Below are 13,259 nucleotides of genomic sequence, written 5' to 3' on the forward strand. Positions count from 1 at the left end.
CTCGATCACAGACCTAAGAGTGGCTATACTTCAACAAAAAAGCTTCAAAAACAGACTCCAACGAGAGACTGCTGAATTGGAATTAATTTGCAAACTGGATACAATTAACTTAGGCTTGAATAGAGACTGGGAATGGATGAGTCATTACACAAAGTAAAACTATTTCCCCATGGTATTTCTCCCTCCCACCCCACCCCCCACTGTTCCTCTGATATTCTTGTTAACTGCTGGAATTAGCCTACCTTGCTTGTCACCATGAAAGGTTTTTCTCCTTTCCCCCCCCCCTGCTGCTGGTGATGGCTTATCTTAAGTGATCATTCTCCTTTACAGTGTGTATGATAAACCCATTGTTTCATGTTCTCTGTGTGTGTGTGTGTGTGTGTGTGTGTACATAAATCTCTCCTCTGCTTTTTCCACCAAATGCATCCGATGAAGTGAGCTGTAGCTCACGAAAGCTTATGCTCTAATAAATTTGTTAGTCTCTAAGGTGCCACGGGTACTCCTTTTCTTTTTGCGAATACAGACTAACACGGCTGCTACTCTGAAAAAAGTTACCTACAGTTATTGCCTCATTTAAGGTTGCCAGGTGTCTGGTTTTCGACCAGAACGCCAGGTCAAAAACGGACCCTGGCGGCTCTGTTCAGCACCGTTGACTGGGCCATTAAAAGTCCTGTTGGTGGCGCAGTGGGGTTAAGACAGGCTCCTTGCCCGCCCTGGCTCCATGCAGCACCCGAAAGTGACCGGCATGTCCCTGCAGCCCCTAGGCACAGGTGTGATCAGGGAAGTTCCGCACGCTGCCCCCACCCTGAGGTCTGCAGCTCCTACTGGCCAGGAACCATGGACAACAGGAGCTGTGGTGGCAGTGCCTGTGGGCGTGTGAAGCGCACACCATGCAGAGCTGCCTGGCCATGCCTGCACCTAGGAGCCGGACATGCCAGCTGCTTCCAGGAGCAGCGCAGAGACAGGGCAGGCAGGAAGCCTGCCTTAGCCCCACTGCACCGCTGACAAGGACCTGCCTGAGGGAAGCACTCCCCAGCCATATCCAACACCACCCACCAACCTCCTGTCCCATGTCGGAACCCCCTCCTGCACCCTAATTCTCTCCCAGAGCCCGCACCCCACACTCAAACCCCCTGCCCCAGCCCTGAGCCCTCTCCCGGAGCCTGCACCTCCTCCCACACCCTAACCCCCTACCCCAGTCCGGAGCCCACTCCGGCACCCCAAGCCCCTCATCTCCAGCCCCACCCCAGAGCCCACACCACCAGCCAGAGCCCACTCCCACACTCCAAACCCCTCTGCCTCAGCCCAGAGCCTGCAACCTCAGCTAGAGCCCTCACCCCCTCCTTCACCCCAAACCCCTGCCCCAAACCTGCTCCTTAACCCCTAATTTCTGGCCCCACCCTGGAGCCCGCACCCCCAGCTGTAGCCCTCACCCCTTCCCACATCCCAACCCCCTGCCCCAGCCCAGTGAAAGCGAGTGAGGGTTGGGGAGAGCGAGCGATGTAGGAGGGAGACTGGAATGAGTGGAGGCAGGGCCTCAGAGAAGGAGCAGGGCAGGGGCGGGGCAGGGGTGTTTGGTTTTGTGTGATTATAAAGTTAGAAGCCCTAGACTCATTGGGTCTGAGATACCAAGGTATTTCCTTGTACCTAGAATAGGGGATAGCCCCTTCATCCCCACTACCACATGAGGTAACTCTGGGGAAATACGGGCCTTCAAAAGCAACCATAATATCATCCTAATGCCACAGAAACAGGATCTATCCCTTTTCCAGTCACGGGAGCCAGCAGGCCTTCTAAGCCAGTGACACATAACCTTTTCTTCCCTCTGGTCCATGGTTAAGTACAGGTAGTCCTTGGACGAACGACACAATTGGTTCCTGAAAATTGTGTTGTAAGTCGAAACATCGTAACTACCATCCATTCTATTGTGGGACCGAGTGTCGTAAAGTCTAAATCAACTGTCATAAGTAGAAGCAGGGTGTCAATTAGAAATGTTGTAAGTGCCGTTTGTCGCAAGTCGAACGTCAAAGTCAAGGATTGCCTGTATACACTTTGAGCTGGACGCATACCTGCACTACTTCTCATTGAACTAGTGTGCTAGAAACAGAAGTGTAGCTGCTGCTGTAGCACATGTGCCAGGATAGGTCAGCCACCTGAGCAGGTACCTAGGGTCTCAGCTGGGACTCTATTTGGGGTGGCTAGCCCCTCCCTCCACTTATGCCTCTGTGGCTACACTGCTATTTTTAGCACGTTAGCTTGATCAAAGTTAGTGTGGGTATGTCTATCTGAGTTGGGAATGACACCCCCAAATCCTTAGGTAGCCTGGACCTCCTTAGTCGTAACCATCTCCAGGATACAGGCAGCTTTCTCATACATGTATAATGACAGACAGACAGGAAAGACCAAGAAAGCTCCACTTTGACTAAGGCAGACAATAAGCAGGAAAGCATCAGGCCTTCCTTCTCCTTCTATGCACTTCCAGTGAGTGGCCACAGCATCAGCCCCTCCCCACTTATCCTCCCCCATTTTAAGCAAGGAAGGGTGAATCAGACATGGGCAAGCAAAAGGGGAAAAGGAGAAGGGGGGTACAATCAAGATCGCCACCCTAGACAGATGGTGAATGGCAGATGGTGAATGGCGGAAACCTGGAGCTGACGGACAGGTCGGTCTGGTCTCATGGGTCCTTCTAAGCAAATAAAAATAATTCCATGTAAGGAGCCAGAGGATCTCATAAGCCCATTATACCACCCTATCAAAGTCCTCACTGATCAGCTAGCACCGACTTGCTGTCAGAAAGACCATGTCTTCATCTCAGAGCAGACCCATTGAAACAAACGGGCCGCCGTCTGGTACTGAAAGGGAAACAGAAAGCTGTAAGAGAGGCTGTGTGGGCCTCCTCCATGCTGACAGGCAGCTACGGTGCTGTAATTAGGGCTGGGGGATGCTCATGTTGTCCCCGCAGGAGGGCAGTGCATGGGGCTGCAGGGGGAACTACGCACAACACACAATTTACCCAGCAAATTAAACCCCTCTTCCTGGTTAAGAATTATCCACAAACAGTCTCTGGCATCTGCAAATTCATTTGCTGTTCAGATTGTTTGAACACTATATCAACAAATTTCAGTCAGTGGGCTGTCCACAAACTTCACTTCAGCTCTGAATGCAATACTAATATTCTATGTCAACTCTTGATTATTCACTATTTGTGGTGCATCATTGGTCACCTACGTCCATTGTATTGGTTCTGTGCCCTGCTAAGCTAACTGAGAGTGAGGTGAAATGCAAATGATGAACTCACATGCAAATGTCATGGTCTGCACAGAAATCAGGGTATTCATGGGAAGAACAGCTATTCACCAAGCACACAAAGACCAGCCACACAAATTTGTCTAGAAAAATCAACAATAAAGGAACGTGGTTGGACTGAACAGCTATCTGACATTCGAACACGTGGTCTTTCAATGGCTTTGCATTAGCTTTGCATTAGTCACCCTGCTCTCGCAAAGGGTGAAGTTAAATTCTCTAGCCAGGACTAGAGCGGCAGCGAACCAGCGGAGCAGCGGGGACAGCAGAGCAGCTCACAGCAGGAGTTTGCCTGGGACTGGTAAGTATCCGAGTGTGTGTGTTTGCTTGCTGAGGAAATATCCGAGCGTGTGTTTGCTGGGAGGGCAGGGAGAGAGCCTGAGTGAGTGTCTGATTGGCTGCTAGCCTGCAGGGGGCGGGCATTAGGGTGTCTGTGTGTTTGCGTCAGGGAAGCCTGGCTGTTTAAAAATAGCCAGAGCCTCGCGAACCAGCTGAGCGGCAGCGAACCAGCGGAGCAGCGGGGACAGCAGAGCAGCTCACAGCAGGAGTTTGCCTGGGACTGGTAAGTATCCGAGTGTGTGTGTTTGCTTGCTGAGGAAGTATCCGAGCGTGTGTTTGCTGGGAGGGCAGGGAGAGAGCCTGAGTGAGTGTCTGATTGGCTGCTAGCCTGCAGGGGGCGGGCATTAGGGTGTCTGTGTGTTTGCGTCAGGGAAGCCTGGCTGTTTAAAAATAGCCAGAGCCTCGCGAACCAGCTGAGCAGCGGGGACAGCAGAGCAGCTCACAGCAGGAGTTTGCCTGGGAGGTCGCCTGGAGTGAGCCCAGTGAGGCTTACATCTTGCCAACGTCTCTGAGGAAGCTCATAGTAGGTAGGTGATATGGAAGGGGGGGGTTCAGCTGTTGTGACCTGCACTGGATGTGCCATGTTTGTCTTTCTTCCACAGGACAGAAGCGACTTTGTCTGTACAAAGTGCAAGCTGGTCTCCATATTGGAAGAGAAGATTGAAGGTCTGGAGCAACAGGTAACGACCCTGCGTTGTATACGAGAGACTGAGGATTTTCTGGACCAAACTCAGGATAGCCTTCTAGGGGCACAAAGCTCTAAAGATATAGAGCAGGTTGCACAGAGGAGCCAAGAGGCCAGTGAAGAAGCTTGGCAACATGTGACCTCCAGAAGAGGTAAGCGGAATGTCCGGGTTCCAGTAACACAGACACAGGTAACTAACCGCTTTCATGTTCTCTCCACAGGTACCAATGCGGAGAGTGGACCAGATGATATGTCTGGGGGGAGAAAGCAGAAGGAGACTCCGCTGGTTGGGAGGCATGAGATGCGATGTCCTGAGGTTGGGGGTTCCACGACCACCACTCCCAAGAGGAGAAGGCGGGTGGTGGTGGTCGGGGACTCTCTCCTCCGGGGGACTGAGTCATCTATCTGCCGCCCTGACCGGGAAAACCGAGAAGTCTGCTGCTTGCCAGGGGCTAAGATTCGTGATGTGACGGAGAGACTGCCGAGACTCATCAAGCCCTCGGATCGCTACCCCTTCCTGCTTCTCCACGTGGGCACCAATGATACTGCCAAGAATGACCTTGAGCGGATCACTGCGGACTACGTGGCTCTGGGAAGAAGGATAAAGGAGTTGGAGGCGCAAGTGGTGTTCTCGTCCATCCTCCCCGTGGAAGGAAAAGGCCTGGGTAGGGACCGTCGAATCGTGGAGGTCAACGAATGGCTACGCAGGTGGTGTCGGAGAGAAGGCTTTGGATTCTTTGACCATGGGATGGTGTTCCATGAAGGAGGAGTGCTGGGCAGAGACGGGCTCCATCTTACGAAGAGAGGGAAGAACATCTTTGCCAGCAGGCTGGCTAACCTAGTGAGGAGGGCTTTAAACTAGGTTCACCGGGGGAAGGAGACCAAAGCCCTGAGGTAAGTGGGAAAGCGGGATACCGGGAGGAAGCACAGGCAGGAATGTCTGTGAGGGGAGGGCTCCTGCCTCATACTGGGAATGAGGGGCGATCAACAGGTTATCTCAAGTGCTTATATACAAATGCACAAAGCCTTGGAAACAAGCAGGGAGAACTGGAGGTCCTGGTGATGTCAAGGAATTATGACGTGATTGGAATAACAGAGACTTGGTGGGATAACTCACATGACTGGAGTACAGTCATGGATGGTTATAAACTGTTCAGGAAGGACAGGCAGGGCAGAAAAGGTGAGGAGTAGCACTGTATGTAAGGGAGCAGTATGACTGCTCAGAGCTCCGGTACGAAACTGTGGAAAAACCTGAGTGTCTCTGGATTAAGTTTAGAAGTGTGTGCAACAAGAGTGATGTCATGGTGGGAGTCTGCTATAGACCACCGGACCAGGGGGATGAGGTGGATGAGGCTTTCTTCCGGCAACTCACGGAAGCTACTAGATCACATGCCCTGATTCTCATGGGTGACTTTAATTTTCCTGATATCTGCTGGGAGAGCAATACAGCGGTGCATAGACAATCCAGGAAGTTTTTGGAAAGCGTAGGGGACAATTTCCTGGTGCAAGTGCTAGGGGAGCCAACTAGGGGGAGCGCTTTTCTTGACCTGCTGCTCACAAACCGGGTAGAATTAGTGGGGGAAGCAAAAGTGGATGGGAATCTGGGAGGCAGTGACCATGAGTTGGTTGAGTTCAGGATCCTGACGCAGGGAAGAAAGGTAAGCAGCAGGATACGGACCCTGGACTTCAGGAAAGCAGACTTTGACTCCCTCAGGGAACAGATGGCCAGGATCCCCTGGGGGACTAACATGAAAGGGAAGGGAGTCCAGGAGAGCTGGCTGTATTTCAAGGAATCCCTGTTGAGGTTACAGGGACAAACCATCCCGATGAGTCGAAAGAATAGTAAATATGGCAGGCGACCAGCTTGGCTTAATGGTGAAATCCTAGCGGATCTTAAACATAAAAAAGAAGCTTACAAGAAGTGGAAGGTTGGACATATGACCAGGGAAGAGTATAAAAATATTGCTCGGGCATGTAGGAAAGATATCAGGAGGGCCAAATCGCACCTGGAGCTGCAGCTAGCAAGAGATGTCAAGAGTAACAGGAAGGGTTTCTTCAGGTATGTTGGCAACAAGAAGAAAGCCAAGGAAAGTGTGGGCCCCTTACTGAATGAGGGAGGCAAGCTAGTGACAGAGGATGTGGAAAAAGCTAATGTACTCAATGCTTTTTTTGCCTCTGTTTTCACTAACAAGGTCAGCTCCCAGACTGCTGTGCTGGGCATCACAAAATGGGGAAGAGATGGCCAGCCCTCTGTAGAGATAGAGGTGGTTAGGGACTATTTAGAAAAGCTGGACGTGCACAAGTCCATGGGGCCGGACGAATTGCATCCGAGAGTGCTGAGGGAATTGGCGGCTGTGATTGCAGAGCCCTTGGCCATTATCTTTGAAAACTCGTGGCGAACGGGGGAAGTCCCGGATGACTGGAAAAAGGCTAATGTAGTGCCCATCTTTAAAAAAGGGAAGAAGGAGGATCCTGGGAACTACAGGCCGGTCAGCCTCACCTCAGTCCCTGGAAAAATCATGGAGCAGGTCCTCAAAGAATCAATCCTGAAGCACTTAGAGGAGAGGAAAGTGATCAGGAACAGTCAGCATGGATTCACCAAGGGAAGGTCATGCCTGACTAATCTAATCGCCTTTTATGATGAGATTACTGGTTCTGTGGATGAAGGGAAAGCAGTGGATGTATTGTTTCTTGACTTTAGCAAAGCTTTTGACACGGTCTCCCACAGCATTCTTGTCAGCAAGTTAAGGAAGTATGGGCTGGATGAATGCACTATAAGGTGGGTAGAAAGCTGGCTAGATTGTCGGGCTCAACGGGTAGTGATCAATGGCTCCATGTCTAGTTGGCAGCCGGTGTCAAGTGGAGTGCCCCAGGGGTCAGTCCTGGGGCCCGTTTTGTTCAATATCTTCATAAATGATCTGGAGGATGGTGTGGATTGCACTCTCAGCAAATTTGCGGATGATACTAAACTGGGAGGAGTGGTAGATACGCTGGAGGGGAGGGATAGGATACAGAAGGACCTAGACAAATTGGAAGATTGGGCCAAAAGAAATCTAATGAGGTTCAATAAGGATAAGTGCAGGGTCCTGCACTTAGGATGGAAGAATCCAATGCACCGCTACAGACTAGGGACCGAATGGCTCGGCAGCAGTTCTGCGGAAAAGGACCTAGGGGTGACAGTGGACGAGAAGCTGGATATGAGTCAGCAGTGTGCCCTTGTTGCCAAGAAGGCCAATGGCATTTTGGGATGTATAAGTAGGGGCATAGCGAGCAGATCGAGGGACGTGATCGTTCCCCTCTATTCGACACTGGTGAGGCCTCATCTGGAGTACTGTGTCCAGTTTTGGGCCCCACACTACAAGAAGGATGTGGATAAATTGGAAAGAGTACAGCGAAGGGCAACAAAAATGATTAGGGGTCTAGAGCACATGACTTATGAGGAGAGGCTGAGGGAGCTGGGATTGTTTAGTCTGCAGAAGAGAAGAATGAGGGGGGATTTGATAGCTGCTTTCAACTACCTGAAAGGGGGTTTCAAAGAGGATGGCTCTAGACTGTTCTCAATGGTAGCAGATGACAGAACGAGGAGTAATGGTCTCAAGTTGCAATGGGGGAGGTTTAGATTGGATATTAGGAAAAACTTTTTCACTAAGAGGGTGGTGAAACACTGGAATGCGTTACCTAGGGAGGTGGTAGAATCTCCTTCCTTAGAGGTTTTTAAGGTCAGGCTTGACAAAGCCCTGGCTAGGATGATTTAACTGGGACTTGGTCCTGCTTTGAGCAGGGGGTTGGACTAGATGACCTTCTGGGGTCCCTTCCAACCCTGATATTCTATGATTCTATGATTCTATAGTGGGAGTTATGTCATACCACTAAACTGCCTCTCATCGGAATGGACACTGCACATCTTTCAAGGAAAGATTTCCTCTGACTCCACACTCCACTAGCACATTGCCTCACACAGAAATGACTTAACAATTATAAGTACAATTAAAGAGCTATGAAAGTAGGGCGCAAACTAACTGACTGGGTCACAGGCGTCTGAGAAGGCCTAAATCTACTAGCTGGTGGAGTCCTTCTCTGCTAAGGAGACCTCAGCGCTGCTTTCTTCCTTGAGATTTAATTTACAAATTTTGTAGCTTATTTTGTTCAGTTATCACTTTTAGCAAATGTTACAATCTCTTCTATGGAACAGCTGCAGACATTACTATGTGCATATTTATGTGGAAAAGGAGACCGGAAATAAAATCAGTGAGATGCATACCTGAAGCTAACAAGTCATTTACCAGCACTAAGAACCTTTCATCAGACACCTGGGCATCAGTCATAAGGAATACAGTGCCAACATTCTTCACTCCAGTTTTAATATACTGGTTTGCCAAGTCTGCCTGTAGATTGAAAAGAAAGTAAAGCATTTGTGTTTATCTACTGCAAAGTCTCGGTCACAAAGTGTGTTTTCACTGGGGACATTTCAAGCAGGATGTTGCCTATTCAAAATCTTCTGATCAACTGAAAACAAAACAATCAGAATTAATTAGCATGAAGGTTGTTCTTTATATCTTCTCCACTTTATGGCAGAACATTTCCAAGGATACTGCTAGTGTTAATTAATTTATTATTATTATTATTTGCTAAGCATTGACAACATGCTCTGTGCTGTACAAAAGACAAATAAAAAGACAGACCCTGAGAAAACTATACATCATTTTCTGAATCATTTTATTCAGGAAATGATCTTTTTAAAATCTTTCTGATTGGAGACAGGGCATTTAAAAATCACAGATTATTGCTGAAGATGGAGCACTGTTGCTATTTCTGTTAAACTTGGATGGTAGAATCCCTGATTAGTTTGAAGTATAGATCGTGCCAGATTGCAGAGACCTTTCTACACAGTGATCTGCTGCTGGTGGCTGCTGCCACAATATTTGAAGTCTTGTGTTGTACAAGTTATGGACTGCAGTGAATCATATATGTGATGGGACAGAGGTATTTGGGAGATGATCTCAGTGGCTGGATATGCTCTTCTTTCTGTCCCTATTCTCTACTTGTCCATTTTTATTTCAGTGATAACAAAATAAAAAATAAAATAACTCATTTCTTAGTTGAGAGTCCCCTGCATAGCATGTTCCCAACACACTGTGCAGCTGAGGGAAGGAGCCTCAGTTAAGGACTTATATTCTGCCCATTGAGTAGTGAGACCATAAGAATGTTGTGAAAAATTTTCTTTTCCACTGCATCATTTCTTCTCCCCAGTGGAGGGCATACTGGGAATATTTTTGATAAGACTAGTTAACTGTGCTGTTTTCCTTCCTTCATCCCTTTCCATCACAAAGCATACAAGTGCAAATAGATTCTGCCACGTCTTTCTGATCGCATTTGCAAGAAGGGCTCAATTACTATCTCAAAGCCACATGAGCCCTCTAACATAGACTCATAGACTTTAAGGTCAGAAGGGGCCATCATGATCATCTAATCTGACCTTCTGCACATTGCAGGCCACAGAACTTCATCCACCCGCTCCTGTAATAGACCCCTAACTTTTGGCTGAGTTACTGAAATCCTCAAATCATGGTTTAAAGACTTCAGGTTACAGAGGATCCACTAAACTCTAGTTTAAACCTGCAAGTGACCCATGCCCCACACTGCAGAGGCAGGCAAAAAAAAAACCCCAGGGTCTCTGCCAATCTGACCCAGGGGAAAATTCCTTCCCAATCCCAAATGTGGTGATCAGTTAGACCCTGAGCATGTGGACAAGACCCACCAGGCAGACACATGGGAAAGAATTCTCTGTAGTAACTCAGAGCCCTCCCCATTTAGTGTCCTGTCTCCAGTCATTGGGGATTTTTGCTCCTGGCAGTCGCCAATGGGCCACATACTATTGCAGGCAGTCTTATCATATCCCTCCATAAATTTAGCAAACTCAGTCTTGAAGCCAGTTAGCTTTTTTTGTCCTCACTGCTCCCCTTGAATGGCAGTTCCAGAACTTCACTCCTCTGAAGGTTAGAAACCTTCACCTAATTTCAAGCCTATACTTGTTGATGGCCAGTTTATATCCATTTGTTCTTGTGTCAGCAATGATACTTAACTGTAATAATTCCTCTTTCTCCCTGGTATTTATCTCTCTGATATATTTATAGAGAGCAACCATATCTCCCCTGAGCCTTCTTTTGGTTAGGCTAAACAAATCAAGCTCTTTGAGTCTCCTCTTATAAGACAGGATGATCAGAGGAATGGAAAACCTATTAGCACTTCTCTATACCTGTTCCAGTTTGAATTCATCTTTCTTAAACATGAGAGACCAGCACGGCACACAGTATTCCTGATGAGGTCTCACCAGTGCCTGGTGTAGTGGTACTAACACTTCCCTGTCTCTGCTGGAAATACCTTGTCTAATGCATCCTAGGACTGAATTAGCCCTTTTCACGGCAGCATCACATTGATAGCTTGTGGTCATCCTGTGATCTCCTATTCACATACATGTATTCAAGCTAGCTCTCATCAAGCATGTGTGAGTACAAATAGCAGTGCAGCCACAGTAAGACAGGGAGCAGCAGCAGTGCCATGGTGGGTACAAAAGCAGTGGGGATATACTCAGCATGGCTCAGCCATGCCGCTGCTGCTGCTACCCGTGCTACCGCAGCTACATTGCTATTTTTACTCGCACTAGCTCAACCAGAGCTAGCGCACGTCTGTACACGAGCTGGGGTATCACACCCCTAGCTTGTACTGTAGACACAGCCTAAAATACAGGGATGTCCCCATTACCATGGTAGCTGAGCACCACACAATCTTCAATGTATGTATCCTCCCAAACCCCATGAGGCAGACCATGGCTCTTATCCCTGTTGTACAGAGGTGGAACTAAGGCACAAAGAGACTATCTGACTTACACAAGCTCGCTCACACAGGGAGGTTGTGGTAGAGCAGGGACTTGAACCCAGGTGTCCTAGCCCTAGGCTAGTGCCCCAACCACTGGACTATCCTTCCTCCCCTTTTCAGAGTATCTACCTCACAATTATGAACATGAAATAACACTATTATTTAAAACATAGTAATAGCAAAAGCTGACACCGTGATTCCAGTTTTTTTCCCCCTACCAACTCAGCTGGCCTTTCCAATTAGTTCATGTGCACAGAATACAGTGGGACTAGAAGAGCGCTTAGGATAGTACATTGACCCTTGCTTCTGAAACATGTTTAGAACTTAAGTAGGCAAATATGGCTCTACCAAACACAGTCAGTTGTTACATTTGCTACAGAATACCTAGAATAAAAGTGAATTATAACAATGTTACGGGTCAATGGCAGACTGAGCCATCTTGCTCTTCTAGATCCAAGAAAAAATAATTAACCAGTATTTTTCATAAATTCCTGTAGAATGGGTACAGAGTGAAGGGAATGTCAAAAACCTTCCATCATCACAGAACCTGAAACAGGAACATGCTTTGAAAACAAGCTTCTGAACATAAGAATCAGAGTATAGTCTTTGAGGGAAGAGTAGGCTATCTAACAAATGAGGAGGTCAACCCCAGATTATCCCAGGAAGCTTTTCATGGGTGGAACTGAATGGGTGAGAAGAGATAGGCTCAGGATGGTTACACAGACATGTCAGAAAGAAAGACAAACAAACTGATCAGTGCTGCAAAGTTATCTGAAGGGAGAAAATGATGCAACATTAAATAAAAACTCCAGTGATTCCTCATAATACATTTGATTATTAAATAAACATTGTCTAAAAGCCAAATCTTGCAGTCCCTACTGAAGTCAAACCCTAAATAAGAAAGCAAATGCATTTAAATATGTGCTTCCAAAACTTGGTAGAGATTTGCTGCTGATTTGCTATCACCAGAGCTATAACTGGCCTCTGAGTGGAAGTTGTCCATTCCAGCAGGAGCCCCAGTCTGATGATGGAGGACAGGACTTGGACAACGTAGCTCCAGTTTGCCTTGGTGGGAAAGCAAAAACAAGTAATCTACAATCATTTGCCAGCAGGTAAAACATTTATAAATCATTCCGTTTGCATCAAACAAAACTGTCTCACAGCTTCTGTCATAAATATAAAGGGAAGGGTAAACACCTTTAAAATCCCTCCTGGCCAGAGGAAAAACCCTTTCACCTGTAAAGGGTTAAGAAGCTAGGATAACCTCGCTGGCACCTGTTCACAATGACCAACGAGAAGGCAAGATACTTTCAAAGCTGGAGGGGAGGGAAAGAAACAAAGGTCTGAGTCTGTCTGGGTGATGCTTTTGCCAGGGACAGAACAGGAATGGAGTCTTAGAACTTAGTAAGTAATCTAGCTAGATATGCGTTAGATTATGATTTCTTTAAATGGCTGAGAAAAGAAGCTGTGCTGAATATAATGGATATTCCTGTTTTTGTGTCTTTTTGTAACTTAAGGTTTTGCCTAGATGGATTCTCTATGTTTTGAATCTAATTACCCTGTAAGGTATTTACTATCCTGATTTTACAGAGGTGATTTTTTTTACTTTTTCTTCTATTAAAATTCTTCTTTTAAGAAACTGAATGCTTGTTCATTGTTCTGAAGATACAAGGGTTTGGGTCTGTGGTCATCTATGCAAATTGGTGAGGATTTTTACCAAACCTTCCCCAAGAAGGAGGATGCAAGGTTTTGGTGAGGATTTGGGGGGGAAAGACATTTCCAAAAGGCTCTTTCCTAATAAAAAACCCGACATTTGGTGGTGGCAGCGAAAGTCCAAGGGCAAAAGGTAAAATAGTTTGTACCTTGGGGAAGCTTTAACCTAAGCTGGTAAAAGTAAACTTAGGAGGTTTTCATGCAGGTCCCCACATCTGTACTCTAGCGTTCAGAGTGGGGAAGGAACCTTGACAGCTTCCAATTCACTGTTTACCAGAAAATGTATTGTTAGGATCCATATGCTGTTTCCAACTATTATAGCGTCCAGGAAGTCGGAGATGAA

General features: G+C 47.3%; 1 protein-coding gene across 3 annotated transcripts in view; it reads right to left on the reverse strand.

The window, feature by feature from the left end:
* Positions 1-13,259, reverse strand: part of DNAH9 (dynein axonemal heavy chain 9) — a 402,978-nt gene that overhangs the window by 207,556 nt on the left and 182,163 nt on the right. For all 3 annotated transcript variants that reach the window (XM_038371718.2, XM_043496454.1, XM_038371730.2), the window contains one exon: positions 8,589-8,712. In XM_038371718.2, the coding sequence (XP_038227646.1) occupies positions 8,589-8,712 (124 nt within the window). The remainder of the gene's footprint in view (positions 1-8,588; positions 8,713-13,259) is intronic.

This window comes from Dermochelys coriacea, chromosome 14, assembly GCF_009764565.3.
Source record: "Dermochelys coriacea isolate rDerCor1 chromosome 14, rDerCor1.pri.v4, whole genome shotgun sequence".
In the NCBI taxonomy this organism is placed as follows: domain Eukaryota; kingdom Metazoa; phylum Chordata; order Testudines; family Dermochelyidae; genus Dermochelys; species Dermochelys coriacea.